The following is an 18,659-nucleotide window of genomic DNA, read 5'->3' on the forward strand; positions in this document are numbered from 1 at the left end:
AACAGTTACAGCCAAATATGGGAATAATCATGGCTTAGAATTCTATTTTACTTTTCTCTCTAATTTTGTGAAGTAAGTTTATAAAGGACTACCAGCCACTACAGAATTATAATGACAGTAGCCTAATAGTATGTATCTAAGTTGATGCATAACAATAATTAACAAATAATTATCAACCCATCCTATATAATAAAAGGCTAATATGCAAATTGACCAAACGGCAGAACAACCAGTCACTATGATGTGTGTTGACCACCAGTGGGCAGATGCTCAACGCGGGAGCTGCCCGCTGGTGGTCGGTGCACTCCCACAGGGGGAGGGCTGCTCAGCCAGAAGCTGGGCTCACAGCTGGCGAGCGCAGTGGCGGTGGTGGGAGATTCTCCCACCTCCGTAGCAACACTGAGGATGTCGACTGCTGGCTTAGGCCCACTCCCTTGGCAGTCAGACATCCCCTGAGGGCTCCTGGACTGCGAGAGGGTGCAGGCTGGGCTGAGGCCCACCCCCCCCCCCACTAGAGTGCACGAATTTCATGCACCGGGCCTCTAGTCTGAAATAAAAAAAATGTTATGACTTAATGACAGTTTCCTAAAAGTAACACCTTTTAAGAAATTCAGGGGAAATAATGGCCTACTGAAGTTAGGAGGAAACATATGGTATCAAGAGCATGGACAGGCATCTGAATCCTGAAAGTTCTTCCACTTAGTAACAATATGTCCACAGGTGAAATGTATTACTGAGCAAGCTCAGTGTTCTCAGTATTGCTGTGAGGACAAAATAAAGAATACCTAGCCCTTTGTCTAAATGAAGGAATGCTTCTTTACCACACTCCAACCTCCCCTAAAATTACAGCCAGGATGAAATAGCACATCCCCAAGGCAAAGGGTAGATCATCTTGTAACATTTGTAATCCAACAAAGAGAAATTTCATTTATTGCACGAATTTGTTGTGATGTATGGCCACAGAAATGACTTTAGGGTCCTGTACTTCCTAACATTTAATCTGTTGTCAGGAGAGCAAACCCTTGGCTTCATGCTCTGTTCATAGGTACGAGAATATACACTTCCCTGGGATATTATTAGTGTTCAGTAAAGTAGAATCATCAAGAACTAATACGATAATTTGCTTTAAGTACAAGGCACTAATTCCTTATAGTTTCTCAAATATACCAAAGCTGAATTAAGAGAAAACAAAATAAAACAGAAAATCACCATCTCAAACTTTGTTTTTTTCTTTTGTTTTTCTTCCATATATCATGTAATGTTCCAGCGTAATTTTCTAATGTCATATGAAATAAAAATTATTTAGGAAAGTGACTAATGAAACCAATCAGCTTTTCTTATGGAACTATTAGTTTCTCCCCCATAGTTATCAAATATTATGAACCATCTAAGATTTTTTTATAACTATTTCTTCATTATTATAGGAAGGATTTATGTCTTTAAGGAATTTGCTTTTTCAACTTCAGTATAATGTCACCATTACAACCCTTTAAAGAAAAACAAATCTGAACTTCATATTGATATGCTCTCTGCTCTCAGGAATGACCCAGTAAATGTTTAGCTAAGTATAGCTGGAATTTTTCTTTGCAATATCCTCTTAAGATTAGATAACCAAAGGGATTTGAAAAAGAGAAAATTATGTCTATTGCTTATTAGAAGGAATGAATAATTTAGAAACTGGTAGCATGCTGATTATCCCAGAATTAGAGTTAAAGGTCACTAATGGGATTTCACACATTCTTTACAACTAAGAGGAAAGTGGTAAACTATGAAAAATAAGTTCTTTAGCCTATTTCAGAGTCACATTATATCATTAAATAGAACTATTTACTATTCTTAAAACCACAGTAGCACAATAATAGTGTATGTGAGAATTACCTTTATGTAAATGCTGTTGTACTTACCATAGATATGAGTAATGAACACAGCCCAGACCTTAGCAATAGTAAAACATAGCATTTCATGCAAACAATAAAATAGAGAATAGAGAGCTCAAATTATTATAAAAAAATGGATTTTCAGTGAGCTCCCAGTATATAAGAAACCTTCACAGTTCTAAATGTTTTGCCCTCCAACATATTCCAACATAATGAAAATTCTGCACAGTTTCACTATGGAAGTCAAAGCCTGGCCTCAGATATAATTCCCTGGTTATAACAATGGAATGACCTATAGGCCTGGAAGCCGAAGGTCCTTTGAGCTAACTACTAATAGACAAAAACAGTCCTCCTACAGAAGAATCATACACAAGGGTAGCAGCCCCCTCTACTTGCCTCTGAGGGTCGCAGGAGTGGGCAGGGGGCAATCAGGTACATTGAGGCAAGATACCAAATGCTCTTTTGCTTGTCAGTTACAAGGAAAAATTTATTTCTGGGGAGGATATCGCTTGTAAATGTGGATGTTCTAAATTATGAATGGGGGATGAGCCTGCAGCCCTGTCTTGCAGCTCTCGGAGCACTGGCAGTCCATCAGAAAACACCTACAGCCTGACAACCTCTCCAAGGCTGAAGCCGTCAGAAACTTCCTGGCCTTTATTCAGCACCTCAGGACTGCGAAGAAAGAAGAGATCCTCCAGATCCTAAAGACTGAAAACAAGGAAATTCTGTAAGTTCCCGGAACACTGTGTGAGGTTGTCTGTAGGAAAGCAATCCTGGGTTGTATTTTTTTTATTAAGCAGGAAACACCTCTTTTTAACCAACTGCCCCACCTCCAAATCAGTTATTTTGTTGTTTTGCATTTTCTTCGAACAGTTATGACACAGTGCAGTCATCTAATGCTGACTTAACCAGAAATGCAATAACAAGTTTTCAGCAGTGACTCAGAATGGACTATTTTTTTAGTGTGCATGAGTAAATCAGGTCTAGATTAGTACAAAGATATAGGGAAGGACTTCATCATAACGCCATGCTACCCATACCGCCTCACTGTTTTTGAAATTTTGTTCTCGGAGCTACTCATGGGCACTTGAAAAGATTTCAGAGTTCGTTATAAAAACAAAAAAGTATGAATTTTCCCACAGAAAAATGTGCTTTTATTTAAAATCCAGTGATCAGCTCAATCAAAGCCATGCTTTATATGGAATAGTGAGAACTGAGGTAAATAGCTAAAAGAATCTAAACAAAAGAAATATGTACATAATTTGGATATTTGATGCAAGAGTGATTCATTACACATGCATAATTGAGAGAGTTGACTTAATTCTCAAATTTACATGGTCTATAAATATGAGCATTTTTGGTAGTTAAGTAAATTTTTCTGTAAATACAAATTCAGCTATATGATATTACTTGTCCTAATTGATGATATAGAACATGGCTCAACTAATTTGACAAACATTGAAAACTGGCTATTAACATAATCAAAAGTAGAAATTGGCCAAGTTAAAAACACACAGAGCAGTAGTAGACACTGAATTGAAAGGACTTAATTACTCAAGAAGAAGAGAATTTAGTTTTTTTTCCTGAGAAGTCTGTTTATTCTTGAATGTATATGTTATTCACTTGCCTTGAGGACATTAAAAAAAATTATAGGAATTTCGTATAACTAACCACACAAGTTGGTGGCTCCCTTCAAAAATAAATATTTAAAGCAGAAGTTAAAAGATGTACAAAATCATAAATTTTCAGACTCTGTTGTCATTATAGAACTTTAAAATATATTGGCAGGATGATTTCTCTTTAGATCAAAGATAAAAATACTAACAAGGAAAGTGCAAAATTAGCTCTAATTTATAATAGGGATTAAACTAAACTTTAACCTTATTTGTAGCCTAAAAATCTTAAGGCAACAATAATTTGGATGACTTCATAATGTACTTTCTAAATCAGCTTATTTACACAATATCATACCATATCATATGTAACATGCATGTAGCATAAGATAGTAGAAAGGCATGAGGTTGAACTGCAATCAGAAGACCTGGTTTTATTTTTTTTATTTTTATTTTTTTTTAAAATATATTTTATTGATTTTTTACAGAGAGGAAGGGAGAGAGATAGAGAGTTAGAAACATCGATGAGAGAGAAACATCGATCAGCTGCCTCCTGCACATCTCCTACTGGGGATATGCCCGCAACCCAGGTACATGCCCCTGACCGGAATCGAACCTGGGACCCTTCAGTCCGCAGGCCGACGCTCTATCCACTGAGCCAAACCGGTTTCGGCAGACCTGGTTTTAAATTCAACTTCCAACAGTGTATAATCTTCAAGCAAGTCATTTACATTTAGGCTCTCTAAGCCTCACTTTCAACATCTGTAAAATACAGAGAATAATTTTGTTTATGTTTTGTAAGATAGTGAAAGGCAGGGTAGTGGAATGTAAGATTTCCCAAAGTGTCTATTGTATGGATCTTGTAATTTACAGAATATTAGCAAGTTTGCCAAGAGGAAAGGATTCTGTGAGTAACTAAGTTGAATACTGGGTGAAACCAAGTCAAATAGTTTTCTTTGCTACAGACATTTGTAACATCTTTAATCTGGTAAGTTTAGGTGTAAGTTTCCTTAAACATTTCCTAAGCTCACATGACCTTGAAAATAGCTTTTCTTAAAGCATTTTGTAGGACTAGTGTTGCATGGAAATCACTTTGGGAAACAGCGATATAATTAAAACTATCCATTAACATAATCAAAAGTGGAAATTGGCCAAGTTACACATACACAGAGAGCAATAATAGACAGTTCAAAGGACTCAATAACCCAAGAAGAAGAGAATTTTGTTTTTTTCCCTGAACTCCAGAGTCAGGAAAACCTGAGTTCCAGTACGAACTATACTTTTATCAGCTGTGGGACCTTGAACAAATGACTTGATTATCTCTGAGTCTGTTTCCTTATCTACGAGGGGGATATTAGTATTGAATTGACAGAGATGTTCAGTGAGGCGATCATATTAATAAGATCATGTATTTATATAGCATTTATAATGTGCCAAGCATTATTCTAAGTGTTTTACATAGATGATGTAATTTAATCCTTCCAACAATCCTAAAGTGACTACTATTTTTAACCCTGTGTTACAGATGAAGATATTAAAGCAAAGAGAGGTTACATACCTAAAATTTCTAGTGCAGTGCCAGTATAATAGACACTTGATAAGTATCTCTCTCTCACTCTCTGTTTCATTCACTGGGTTTTTGTTGGGTTCAAAATTACATAGTACAAGTAAGTCTTTTTTAAAAATAGAAAACAGTGAACCATGTATGGTGTGTTTATATGGATGTGGAATAAAATATTTACACACATACTATGTTAGTATGACAAGCTTCTGGAATTTTATCATCCCAGACTCAGCAAACCAAAGATTCTTGATGGTGGAAAATGTACTAGAACTTTCCCATAGGACTTTTGTTCTGCTCACACATAGTCTTGTGGCTGAACTATATCATGGGGCTTTTTTTTTTTTTTTTAAATTGAGGAAAGCTTTCTCCCTTGGATATAAATTAAAGCTAAAAGACTCTCCCAGCTTTCTGTTAAATAATACTACCCTAGTTAAAGTAGGCAATTGGGGAATGACTATATTTACAAAGCTAATTAGAGAAATAATCAATTTGGGGGGATTTTATGTATTACTAATATAGAAAAGAATTTGAAATGAATTTATAATTTTATTTATATACTTTTTATTTACAAATCTCCAAATTATATTTGGCTTAGATTAAAATACTAAAATTGGTTGTTTGTATTTTCTGAGTATACATTGAATGAGAGAGAGGGGGCAGTTAAAAGAGAGGTTTAAAATAAAATGTGGGTGGTCTTTTTGAGGCAGTTATTCTTTTGTTCAGCATTATGCTAAGCAAAATAAGCCAGTCAGAGAAAGATAGCGATATCACATGATCTCACTCATTTGTGGAATATAATGAACAACATAAACTGATGAACCAAAATAGAGCCAGAGAAAAAAAATATTTTAGAATACAATAGAAGTAATCCTGTTATTTGCAGATTTTAAATATTGCCTACAATTTTTGTGATATTATACTATGTGAGTACAGTTTTGATAATATTATTATACCTAAAATCCTTTTTTCTTGAAATATTAATTTTTATTGTATGCAGTATTATTTTCAAAATCATTTTTCTTGAAATGTTAATGTTTATTGCATGTAACATTATTATATTTTAAATCGATTTTCTTTAAAATAAAAAATTTTAAAAATGCAAAAAAAGCCCCTGCAAAAAACAAAACAAACAAATAAAAAAATGTTCCCTTCTTTAGGAAATTCAAACCAATGGAGAGTCTGTAAATGGTAGCGATTTTAAACAGTTCCGTGAGCCCCCTAAACATTGACACCCGTAACGATGCCTTTTTCTATAGACCGCAGCTGGTGGATGCTGTCACCTCGGCTCAGACCCCAGACTCATTAGATGCGATTTTGGACTTTTTGGATTTCAAAAGTAGCAGTAACGTTATCCTTCAGGAGAGGTTTCTCTATGCCTGTGGATTTGCCTCCCATCCCGACGAAGAACTCCTGAGAGCCCTCATTGTAAGTCAGATGGACACTGGGAAAGTGAAGGCTCTCACCACTAAAAAGCTCTCAGCAATCGAAGCAGTAATTAAAAGTTGTGTGCATCAGAATGAAGGCAGAACAAGAGCCTTCTGATTATTCATATTCAAATTCTATTGAACTATTTTTATTCATTATTAACTCTATAGTAAATTATCTCGTAGTATCTTCTTTGCAATTCCTCTAAATAACAAAGTATACTTTACAGAAATTTCAGGACTGTGTTTACCAATCATATAATACAAAATTTCAGAGGGGAGAAGCCTTGGTTAATTCAAAAATTTATTTTAAAATATTTGTTTTGACTTCAAAGCTCTCCATGGTATTTAATACACAGTATGTTGAAGAGATACCAGTCTTCTGATATTAAACAATTTACATTGGAAATAAAAGCTAGACTTCTCTTGGGCCCAAGATTTTTTTTTCTTAAGTACATTTACGCACTTATGATCTAATCGAACAGTTCATAATCTTTTGGGAAAATGGGTCCATTTAAGAATCTGATAAAAGTAACGAAGCTCCTTTCCACCCATGCATAAAATTTTACAGGCCTTTGTTTGTTTGTTTTTGTTCACTGAATCAGTGAATCCAATCCATAAACTTCTAGGCAGTGATGGCGAACCTTTTGAGCTCAGCGTGTCAGCATTTTGAAAAACCCTAACTTAACTCTGGTGGCGTGTCACATATAGAAATTTTTTGATCTTTGCAACCATAGTAAAACAAAGACTTATATTTTTGATATTTATTTTATATATTTAAATGGTATTTAACAAAGAAAAATCAACCAAAAAAATGAGTTTGCGTGTCACCTCTGACACGCGTGTCATAGGTTCGCCATCACTGGGTTCGTAGACCAACGTTAAGAATATCTGGAAAGGGGAGTTTGCAATCTAGGAACATAATTTCCTCAGGCGCTGGTTACTTAATTTCTTAACCAAAAAAAAAATATCCCTTGGAAATGTTTAAACAGTTTGATAACTTATTTTATCCCTTTTTGGCTAATAGAGTAAGTTCAAAGGTTCCTTTGCGAGCAATGACATCAGAGAAAGTGTTATGATCACCATCGGGGCCCTCGTCAGGAAGCTGTGTCAGAGCGATGGCTGCAAACTCAAAGTAAGTGTGAATCCCATCTCATGTGTTACCTAGGCAGCTCCAGACCATCCTATTTAACACTCACATGCTGCCCACCACTGCTACTCCTAATCCCCTCTACCCTACTCTACTTTCTCTGTTTGCATAGCCATTATTGCCATCTGACACACTTTACAGTTCAGTTATTTATTGTGTTTATTGTCTCCCACTGAAATGTAAGCTCCATGCAGAATTGGATCTTCCTTTTTTTCAATGCCAGTTGCTTAAAATGGTATTTAGTACATAGATAAAGTTCAATAAATACTTTGCTAAAAAGTGAATCATTTATTAATCCCCCATCAATATGTATTTATTACGTGCCCACTGTGTACTCAGTTTTGAACAATATGTAGGGTTTAGTTCTAGTTATTAGAAAAATATTAGACTCTAGGGCTCTCTCTAGAGCAGTAATTATGGTTTGCGGTTTTGAGTTTTGATGGTGGAAATTATTTCCTTTATTTACTGAGGACTTTACATTTTATTTTTAATTTCATTTTCTCAAAGCTTCTCTACTTGCCTGAGTGGACTATCAATTTTAATGTCTTTCTCATTAAAATAAAACACTCACTTTGTAAGCATAGCTAAGTATGGAAAATCCAAATGGATTATTATCCAACTTAGCCCATCTTTCTATTTAATCTATAAACAGATTAAAGATGCTGAATACATAAAAACATAGTCTTTTTTTCTGTCTACATTTATTAGATTAGTTAGGTTCCAGTCAGCATTTTTCCTCTATCTTCAAAAGACATCACCATACTATTTTGCTTACTGAGTACTTGCTATAAAAACAATAGAAAGAGAACATTCTTAAAACAAAATAGTTCCAAAAGAGACAACTCATAACTAGAATGTAAATAAGTTTTGAAAAGATCACAGAAAATGGTATTGAAAATGTTTGAGTATCTTATTAAGATCTGACAAATCAAATTTGTATAATTTTTATGATATTAAAGAACTGTGACTTCTTATTATATATCCACAATTATTTGAGTAGATTATATACTTCAGCAATAATATATCAAATATCTTGTCTAAAGACAAAACTCACATATAAAAACATCCATCCAGTAGTATTTGATGAGCATTTACTCTGTGCTAGGTATGATGCTAGTCCCTTAATGTAAAGACACATAGAATGTTCTACTATCTTCAGATAACTAGTTTGTTTATCAAACACAAACAGATAAATACAATAATATTGAAATATAAAAAGAGTGCTGTAAGAATACAGAAGATGGAACAAACTATTCTGTTTGGGCTGCTGGGGAAGGTTTCACCAAAAAGTAATTAATATTTGAGCTTAGTCAAGAAGAGCTATGTAGTGAAGAGATGGTAGTATAGAATAACGGATATTCTAGGGGGAAAAAAACAGCTATGTATGAAAAGGCCCAAAGTCAAAATGTGCCTGGTATACTTGGGAACAGTAAGAAATTTGGTGGAGCTGGAGCACAAAATATATATGTCTCATTCTCTTCTACCCATGCTTACCAACTTCTCTACATAAGTAGTAGTATTAGTTTTTGGTTCCTCCTTCCTGTGTTTCTCTGTGCAACAGTAAGCAGATGTACACACACATCATCATTTACTTTTTCTTGCACAAATATAGCGCTCTGTATACACTTTCTCCTACCTTATTTTTTTTCACTAACTGTATGTCCTGAAAATCACCCCGTGCTGGTTTAGAGAGATCTTCCTCTTTGTTTTTTTACAACTGTCTAGCACTCCATTGTGTTGATGTAGCACAGTTTATGCAGCGTCTCTTATGTGTGGTTGTTAGGTGGTTTCCACTCTTTTGTTATTACAAATAATGCTAAAATGAATAATCTTAGGTACATTTCTTTTTCTTATTGTTGGAACTGTAGCTTCAGGATCAAAATGCAGATTTGTTAGCTTTTGCCAAATTATCCTCTATAAGAGTCATATCATTTTATGCTTCTTGCAGCAATGTATGTTAATACCTATTTCCCCACAACCTCAATAACAAAGTATGTTGTCAAATTTTTTAGTGTGTTTTTATCAGTCTGATAGCTGGCATAGGTAATCGGCATAGAGAAAATATAGTATCTTTCCTTGTAGTCAGAGACCTTTTATGTCTCCTCTAACCCCTCACCTCCTGCCCTCACCCTGGTTTGTGCATGTGTGTTTGTTTTTGCATGTGCCTACAGCCCAATTTCAGAGTTTACAAATCCTATAGATGATTAGGTCTTAGGAATCTTTATTTTAATGATGAAACTGAAGCCCTAAAACATACATAGTAGCAAAGATAAACCCAGAGGTCCCTATTTTGGTTTTGCATTAAATTATTAACTTGTACTCAATTCCTATATTTCTAGGCCAGGAAAAAAGGAATTCTCTGCTTAAAGAACATATTTGAAAAGTACCTAGCAAAGTACATGCCAAGTAAGAGGCACTTGAGAAATATTTTGTAACTGTATGGCAGCATTAGTAAATATGAAGTAAAGTGGAAACAAGCACTTTTTAAACATTTAGAAAAGACCTACAGTCAAGTAGTAAATATTTTCACCAAAGTTTTTACGTAAGAAAACTATTACCTCTTAGGCACCATCTAATTGTTGCTTCAAAAATTCAATGAGTAGGCAGTTTTATGAATAATTAAGGGAATCTCTTAAATGACTTTGTACATTCAGAATATGTTCAAAAGGTAATATGTCCACTATTATACTCATGGCTTCCTAAAAATATGTTAACGAATACATGTAAAGAAAAGACCCCAGAGCACCTTTGTCAAGCTTTACTTGTTCATTTTCACTGTGCGCCTCAGTCATGAAACCAATGCAAAATTTTCTAAAACTCAAGTTGTTTTCTTGGGCCTAAGAGTGAAGCCAGTCATGCCCAAGCCTTGTTTAATGTATGGCCATGCATATGTCTGAGACAATATGTGATTTTTTAGGGAGTGGTAGAAGCCAAGAAATTAATCCTAGGAGGACTGGAAAAACCAGAGAAAAAAGAGGACATCATGATGTACCTGCTGGCTCTGAAGAATGCCCTGCTCCCAGAAGGCATCCCGATCCTTCTCAAGTATGCGGAGACAGGAGAAGGGCCCATCAGCCACCTGGCTACCACCACTCTCCAGAGATATGATGTCCCTTTCATAACGGATGAGGTAAAGTCTCCAAGAATGTTGGGAAAAGTCACAAAAGGAAAAGGGCATGTCTAAATATGAGTCAAATGCAGATGCCTTTGAAGTCATCCTATTTTTTCCCCAAACTACCAATTTCTCTTTCGTGTTTAGAAATACCTCTTAAATTGGATTTAAGGCTATGCTGAAGCAGCCTCACCTTTTGAATAGAAAAATGTCCTATATCCTGAAGCATAAATATTAAAGCATATTCTTTTACTTAAAAAAAAACACAAAGTATTGCCCTGACCGCATATCAGTTGGTGGGAGTGTCATCTCCTTGCTCCAAAAAGTTGTGGGTTCAATTCCCAGTCAGAGCACATACCTAGGTTGTGGGTTCGATCCCTGATTGGGGCACATATGGGATGCAACTGATCTATGTTTCTCTCTCACATTGATGTTTCTCTCTCCCTGTCTCTCTCCCTCTCTCCCTTTCTCTTTGGAAATTGATAAAAAAGCATGTCGCCAAGTGAGTAATTATAAAAAGAAAAAGAAAGTATTTTCAGAAATACCTTTATTTCTCTAAATTTTAAGATGCTGTTAGATTTTTTGACACTGAAATATCTTGCCTTAAGTATTGGTGTCTACAACTACATTTTCAGGCAGCTATCTAAATTAAACTTTTATTAAGGCAGAGAATGTTTATAAACCCCAAGCTAAACTGCCTGTTGAGAATGATGTTCCCAATTTTCATATAAACATCTTTCCATTGGTTTTGTGTCACTTTTTTTTTTTTTTTGCAAAAATGTGATGGTTAAGGTCAGGGCCTTTTGAGACATACAGACCTACATATAAAATCTGGCTTTGTCCATTCCTAGTTGTTTGTGCTTAAGTGAGTCACTTAACTTCCTATATACCCCAAAACAAGGCCAACATGTGGGAGAGATAGTAAATGACATTGAAAGAAATATTTATAAATGCCTAGTACAGAATACCACACACAGTGTAAGATTAGGCAGCACTTGTAACCAGCAGAATTATTTGTTGCTACAGAATGTAAATACCTTGGCAAATTTTCTTTGGTGTTAATGTTTTTGTTTTTTAAGTCCCCTAATGAAACTAATGGACTTTCAGTGATAATGATGTGTCAATATAGGTTCATCAAATGCAACAAATGACCACTGTGGTATAGAATAGAGGGAGAGGTTGTGTGGGATGGGGCGGGGGGGGGGGGGCGCGGGGGGGGGGTGCAGATGAGGAGCAAGAGTATATAGGAACTATCTGTACTTTCAGCTTAAGTTTGCTATGAACCTAAAATTGTTCTAAAAAGAAAGATTATTACAGTGTAATTTTTAAAAAGGAGAAAGGAAGATTCTTAGGTACTTCATTGTAAGGAAATATCGGTTCATGTAACCATCTCTCCCCTGAGCCCCATTGCCACATGGTGGTAGTATCTTTAAAAAAATCTATATTAGTTAGGTAACATCATGATCTGCTGTAATTACAAATGAGCCTCGAAATCTCAGCTTGCCCTGGCCAGTGGCTCAGTTGATGGGAGTGTCGTCCTGTACACCAGAAGGTGGTGGGTTCAATACCCAGGTTGCAGGTTCAATTCCTGATCGGAGCTTGTGCGGTAGGCAGCCAATCCATCTAGCTTTCTCTCTCTCTCTCTCCCCCCAACCCCCTTCCTCTCTGAAAAAAAAAATCTCAGCTTATCAAAAATGTGTTTCTCATTCATGCTATGTCTAATGTAGGTAAAGGAAATTGTGGCCCAAAGTTCACTACAATAGTGAAACAAAAGAGATGGAGATGGTGTACCAGCTCTTGAGTGCCTCAGCCTAAGTGATTCTGTTTATGACCTGTTAGCAGAACTTTGGCCCCTACCTAGTAGCAAAGGAACCTGGGAAATGTAGGAATGTGTATTTTAAGAGCACTAACTATGTCTGCTGCAATGTCAATTTTAAAGGCCTAGATGTGCACTAATAAATTTGAACATCTTATGATGAACAGGTGAAGAAGACTTTGAACAGGATATACCATCAGAATCGCAAAGTTCATGAAAAGACCGTGCGCACCACCGCAGCTGCTATCATTTTAAATAACAATCCATCCTACATGGAAGTAAAAAACATCCTGCTCTCTATTGGGGAGCTTCCCAAAGAAATGAATAAATACATGCTGTCCACTGTTCAAGACATCCTACGTTTCGAAATGCCTGCCAGGTATGACACAGTGCACCTGCCTCTGCTTTTTCAGGCTTAGCTGTGTATTGTGTGGTACACATGTGGATAACAATACCGGTGTGGTCACTAGGCTGGGTTGTGTTACACAATGAAAGCGTTTGCCAAACTTCCCATAAGAGAACTATTTAGTGGGTCAAATAAAGCAACTTCACTTTAGCACTATGATTTAGAATTCCAGGTATGATTTTTACTCTAGGTCTCCTGCTCAGTCTGATAAACATAATGTGACCAAATGTGAGTCATGTTCTAGAATCCAACTATATTTTTAATAGGACTCTTTTTGTAAATAGTACTACAAAAGAATGTTAAGTTCTCACAAAATGGTCTGTCATCTTAACTTTCCAAATGTTAGAAATTTTTGAAGCCTCATATCACAGGTCAAAAGAATTTACCATTTAAATTTAAAACCTTAGGCATGGCCAACAGTTTAAGGACCACTCAAGGGATGAAAAATGGGACCAACAGACTTTGTTGCTCCCAGTTACTCTTACTGGCTTCATCTTCCTGCTGGTTCCCAAGCCTCTTCTTCATTCACGGATATCCCTCTTCAAAGTGGCGTCCCTGAGACTCTCTACACCTCTTCCCTGAAACAGAGGGCCAGAAAAGGAATTCCCATTTCCACTGAGTTATATGCAGAGCACTCCCCCCAGGAACAATCAAATCTGAGCATTACCAGTTGAAAAGGAAAACAGACAATGCGAGGGAGGAAAATAAGGAGAAATGGAAACAAATAAAAAGGCAACAAAAGATTGAAGGAAAAACAAGAACTAAGAAGGATGAAGGAATAGAAACGGGGAGTGAGTAGAAGAGAGAAAAGAGCAGGAAACATAAGGAAAAAGGAGCGTGAGGATGGAGGAAAGAAGCGGAACCCATTTGCAGCCATGGATTACTAGTCAAGGACCTGACATCTTCTATTGCTGGGTTTCCTCTTGTGAGACTCGTGGAGGAGATCCTGGTGGATTTGCTGCCCATAGTGATTCTGAACATAGTGATTCAGGGGCAATAAAGAGGAAGCAGTGGGGACAGGCGAGGAGGCCATCACAAACACTGCAGGTCAGATTCTCAGAACCAAGACCGTTGGAGTTGGAAGGGACATTAAAGGCTATCTTGCTTGGTGTTTCCAGTGTGGGGGCCTAGGCTCCTGGCAGGGCGTGTCCAGACATTGCCTGCACCTCTCCAGCGGCAGGAGGGTCACCTCCATGGAGGGAACTGGTGTCATTGTTCAGAGACTCACCATTACTTTTTTGTATAACTGAAATCTTAGTATTGGCCCTAGTTTTACCCCTGGAGCCAAAAGGAACAGGCCTAATAATTTATCCATACGCAGGCCCTTTGAATATTTGAGGACAGCTGTATGATCGTCCTCACCTTTTCTTCTCCAGGCTGAAATCTTATAACCTAGTGATATTGGGGGCAAAAGATGATAAGGTAACCATTCTCTCCTCTCAATAATGTTCTACCTCAGATCTAGGTCCAGATTTCTTCCTGCATTGTTATAATTTTATAATTACTGATATGATTAGTGTTAAGTAGTCAGGAATGGAAAGATCTCCACACTAATTAGATAAGTAGACAAGTTAGAGATATGGGGTAAGGTTCGAGACTTACGTTAGAGGAGACAATGGTTTATATATGGATGTAGCAGAGATTTTTTTTTAAATAAATCTTTACTGTTCAGATTATTACAGTTGTTCCTCTTTTTCCCCCCAAAGCTCCCCTCCACCCAGTTTCCACCCCACCCACTGCCTTTACCCCTCCCACTGTCCTCATCCATAGGTGTATGATTTTTGTCCAGTCTCTTCCTGCACTCCCCACACCCCTTTCCCTCCAAGAATAGTCAGTCCACTCCCTTTCTATGCCCCTGATTCTATTATATTCACCAGTTTATTCTGTTCATCAGATTTTTTATTCACTTGATTTTTAGGTTCACTTGTTGATAGATATGTATTTGTTGTTCATAATTTTTATCTTTACCTTTTTCTTCTTCCTCCTCCTCTTAAAGAATACCTTTCAGCATTTCATAGAATATGGTTTGGTGTTGATGAACTCCTTTAGCTTTTTATTATCTGTGAAGCTCTTTATCTGACCTTCAATTCTGAATGATAACTTTGCTGGATAAAGTAATCTTGGTTGTAGGTTCTTGCTATTCATCACTTTGAATATCTCTTGCCACTCCCTTCTGGCCTGCGTAGTTTCTGTTGAGAAATCAGCTGGAGAATTGTATGGGTACTCCCTTGTAGGTAACTAACTGTTTTTTTCTTGCTGATTTTAAGATTCTCTCTTTGTCTTTTGCTCTTGGCATTTTAATTATGATGTGTCTTGGTGTGGTCCTCTTTGGATTCCTTTTGTTTGGGGTTCTCTGTGCTTCCTGGACTTGTAAGTCTATTTCTTTCACCAGGTAGGGAAAGTTTTCTGTCATTATTTCTCCAAATAGGCCTTCAACATCTTGTTTTCTCTCTCTCTTCTTCTGGCACCCCTATAATTCGGATGTTGGTACGCTTGAAGTTGTCCCAGAGGCTCCTTACACTATCTTCGTATTTTCGGATTCTTTTTTCTTTTTGCTTTTCCAGTTGGGTATTTTTTGCTTCTTCATATTTCAAATCTTTGACTTGATTCTTGGGATCCTCTTGTCTGCTGTTGGATCTCTCTATATTATTCTTTATTTCAGTCAGCGTATGCTTAATTTCTAGTTGGTCCTTTTTCATATCCTCAAGAGTCTCACTAAATTTATCGGCGGTTTCTAGAAAATTCTTGAAAAACCTTATAACCATGGTTTTGAACTCTATATCTAGTAGTTTGCTTTCCTCCATTTCTGTCATTTGTGTCCTGTTTCTTTCTCTCTGCATTTTGGCTGCTTCCCTGTGTTGATAGAGTGGCTTTTTGTGCTAGGTGTCCTATAGGGCCCAGTGGCTCATCCTCCCAATTACCTGAGGTGGACACTCTTGGTGTACCCCTTTGTGGGCTGTGTGCACAGTCTTGTTGTAGTTAACCCTTGATTGTTGTTGGTATCACTGGGAGGAATTGACCTCCGGGCCAATTGTCTGTTAGAATCAGCTATGTCTATGGTGGGAGAACTTCTGTGCTGAAGACACCCTTATGGGGCAAGACTTGCTTCAGTGGGGCTTTGGTGCTCAGTGAGTCTGCCCCCTGAGTGTGTCCCTTATGGATCTGAGGAGTTGTAATCTGGATGGTCCCCCTCTGACCACTGGATACACTGGTTCTTGGATCTCTTAGGAGGTGCTAATTTAGCCTCTGCGTGAGGCTACCGAGCAGGAGCTACAGAGAGATCTGCAGATTCCTCTTCCTTGTTTGGGGTTTGGAGGTGCCCAGATAAGGCCCAGCTGTGAAGCAATGCAAGCTGCTGTGGGGCCTTGGGCCTTCTTTTGGATGTTCTGGGTCTCTCTGACCCAGCTGCAGTTTGTTAGTTAATTTTAGATTGCATTCATATGCAAAGCCTCTGCGAGCAGCTTGGGTGGGGTGGGGTCTCAGGGAATCAACAGGGCAGAGCAAACAGCTATGGTTGATCCTCAGGCCTGCCCTAAGAGGCCCCGGGTCTCAGTGTCCCATGGTAATCGCTGCAAGCACCTCTGAGAGAAAGCCGCCCTCGAGTTCCGAGTTCCGCCCACTGCCAGACAGTCCAGTTTCTTCCCATATGAGTTTGGGTCCCCAGAGACTCGCCCGGAACTGGAGTTCAGAGCTGTCGGGAGCTTATGTCTCCCTCCCAATTGAAAAAGACAATCGTGTCCTCAGTTGCCAGCCCTTTCCGCATGCGCCTCCATACCTCTGCACTTTACTTCTGCACCTAGCTCTGAGTCTCAGTGTGCTTTTCTCTTTCCTTCTAGTTGTAGAATTTCCACTCAGCCAGCCTTCCTGTGGTTCTGGATGGTGTCCGTTTTGTCTTTTTAGTTGTATTTTTGAAGTGGTTGTGCGAGGCAGAAATTTCAGGTGTTTACTTATGCCACCATCTTGGTTTCTCCCGCTGAGATTTTTTTTTTTAATTGATAAGTACATGAACACAAAAGAAATTCCTGAAAGTTTACTATTATGTACTTGTAATTAGCCAGTGATAACATTAGAAGGTGTAGGAAAATGTTTAAGGAAAAATTGGCAACCTCTCCAGTTCAGGACAGCTTTCTTTTCAAGTGTATGCTGTTTATCAATGGAACCAAAGTGACTCAAAAAATATGTTTGTCCACTGGTGAGGCGTGTCCATCAGCCAGCTCCCACTGGCTCACAGCTATGTCGTCATCTTGCTGAGGAATGAAGGGGAAAGCCCTGACCCTGGTGCTGGCACTCCAGCTGGCACTGCCCAGTCCTGGAGAAGTGTGCGGAAATTTCGGCCCCTGTGCTTTCCACGGAGGACTTGGGTTTTTTCCAAATCTGACTTGGGAATCAGTCATTACAATGAATGTGCAGCTTTCCCTTTTATGTGTTGCAGCAAAATGATCCGTCGAGTTCTGAAGGAGATGGTTGCTCATAATTATGACCGTTTCGCCCAGAGTGGATCTTCTTCTGCCTATACTGGCTACATAGGACGTATGTAACCTAAAGGGGTCCTCCCTCCATGCCCCTCCCAGCGTGGGTTTGCTGGAACTATTATTAAATTACAGGGTTGGCTTTCTTTTCTTTTTTGGCCATTAGGTAGTCCCCATTCGGCATCCACTTACGGTCTTGACATTCTTTACTCCGGTTCTGGCATCCTAAGGAGAAGTAACGTGAACATCTTTCAGTATATTGGGAAGTCTCATCTCCATGGTACCCAGGTAACTCATTTTCCATTAATTTTGCTGGATAAAGTATGTAAAAAATTAGTGTGAGGTAAAATAAGATATATACTGATGGTAACATTATAGAACATGTAATGGTGGCTGCTGCCATATGTCACCCATGATTTCATCATCTCTAAGAGGCTGTATGGTTTATAGTCCCAGAGAAAGTTTCAAATATGAACTTGAAGTATAAATACATATAGATTTCGTGCCAGTATTTCTCACATGTGTTTTAAAAAATATTTCTATTCACAGATCTATTTCTTGGAGCTCCAGATATTTCATTCTAGAATATATTTTCTTTCTCTGGGTATTTCCATGAAGAGGTTCATTCCTCAAAATAAAAACTTTTCATAAGAGCCTGGCTGGGGTTGCTCAGTGGTTGAGCATTAACCTATGAACCAGGAAGTCATGGTTCGATTCCCAGTCAGGACACATGCCCAAGTTGTGGACTTGATCCCCAGTGTGGGGTGTGCAGGAGGCAGCCAATCTCATTATTGATGTTTATCTTTTCCTCTCCCTTCCTCTCTGAAATCAACAAAAATATATTTTTTAAAACTTTCATAACAGAATATGGCTCTCTAAAGAGTTAACCTATGTTTTTCCAATACTGCTAGGAGAGAAAAGAATAAAGTGTAGGCGTTTGACAGCTGGCTGATTTCTGTCCTTTTGTTTTATCTAAAATTTGGTCAAGGCTTTCTGATTTTGAAATATGCTTTCTTTTTAGTTTTCATTCATATCAAATTGTAACCTTCTAAATAAACTCATTGAGGCTTAAAAATGATCCAGTGCTATATAAACTCACTCTACCCTTTGATAGAACTCTAGACAGAACAGTACGCTCTCCTGTCCTGAGGAATCACCATCTGTTTTCTGATATGCACCCTGGAATGCCAGTACCCAGTAGCAAGGGACTGGGTAGGGAGGACAGAGC

At 37.8% G+C, this 18,659-nt stretch overlaps 1 protein-coding gene across 1 annotated transcript in view; it reads left to right on the top strand.

The window, feature by feature from the left end:
- The window catches only part of LOC118671732 (microsomal triglyceride transfer protein), a 57,019-nt gene that overhangs the window by 26,177 nt on the left and 12,183 nt on the right, over positions 1 to 18,659 (top strand). Inside the window, exons 9-15 of the mRNA XM_036340459.1 lie at positions 2,447 to 2,604; positions 6,311 to 6,479; positions 7,506 to 7,613; positions 10,546 to 10,758; positions 12,724 to 12,935; positions 17,395 to 17,492; positions 17,598 to 17,719. Of these exons, the coding sequence (XP_036196352.1) occupies positions 2,447 to 2,604; positions 6,311 to 6,479; positions 7,506 to 7,613; positions 10,546 to 10,758; positions 12,724 to 12,935; positions 17,395 to 17,492; positions 17,598 to 17,719 (1,080 nt within the window). The remainder of the gene's footprint in view (positions 1 to 2,446; positions 2,605 to 6,310; positions 6,480 to 7,505; positions 7,614 to 10,545; positions 10,759 to 12,723; positions 12,936 to 17,394; positions 17,493 to 17,597; positions 17,720 to 18,659) is intronic.

The sequence above is a fragment of the Myotis myotis genome, unplaced genomic scaffold (genome assembly GCF_014108235.1).
Source record: "Myotis myotis isolate mMyoMyo1 unplaced genomic scaffold, mMyoMyo1.p scaffold_m19_p_1, whole genome shotgun sequence".
Lineage (NCBI taxonomy): Eukaryota > Metazoa > Chordata > Mammalia > Chiroptera > Vespertilionidae > Myotis > Myotis myotis.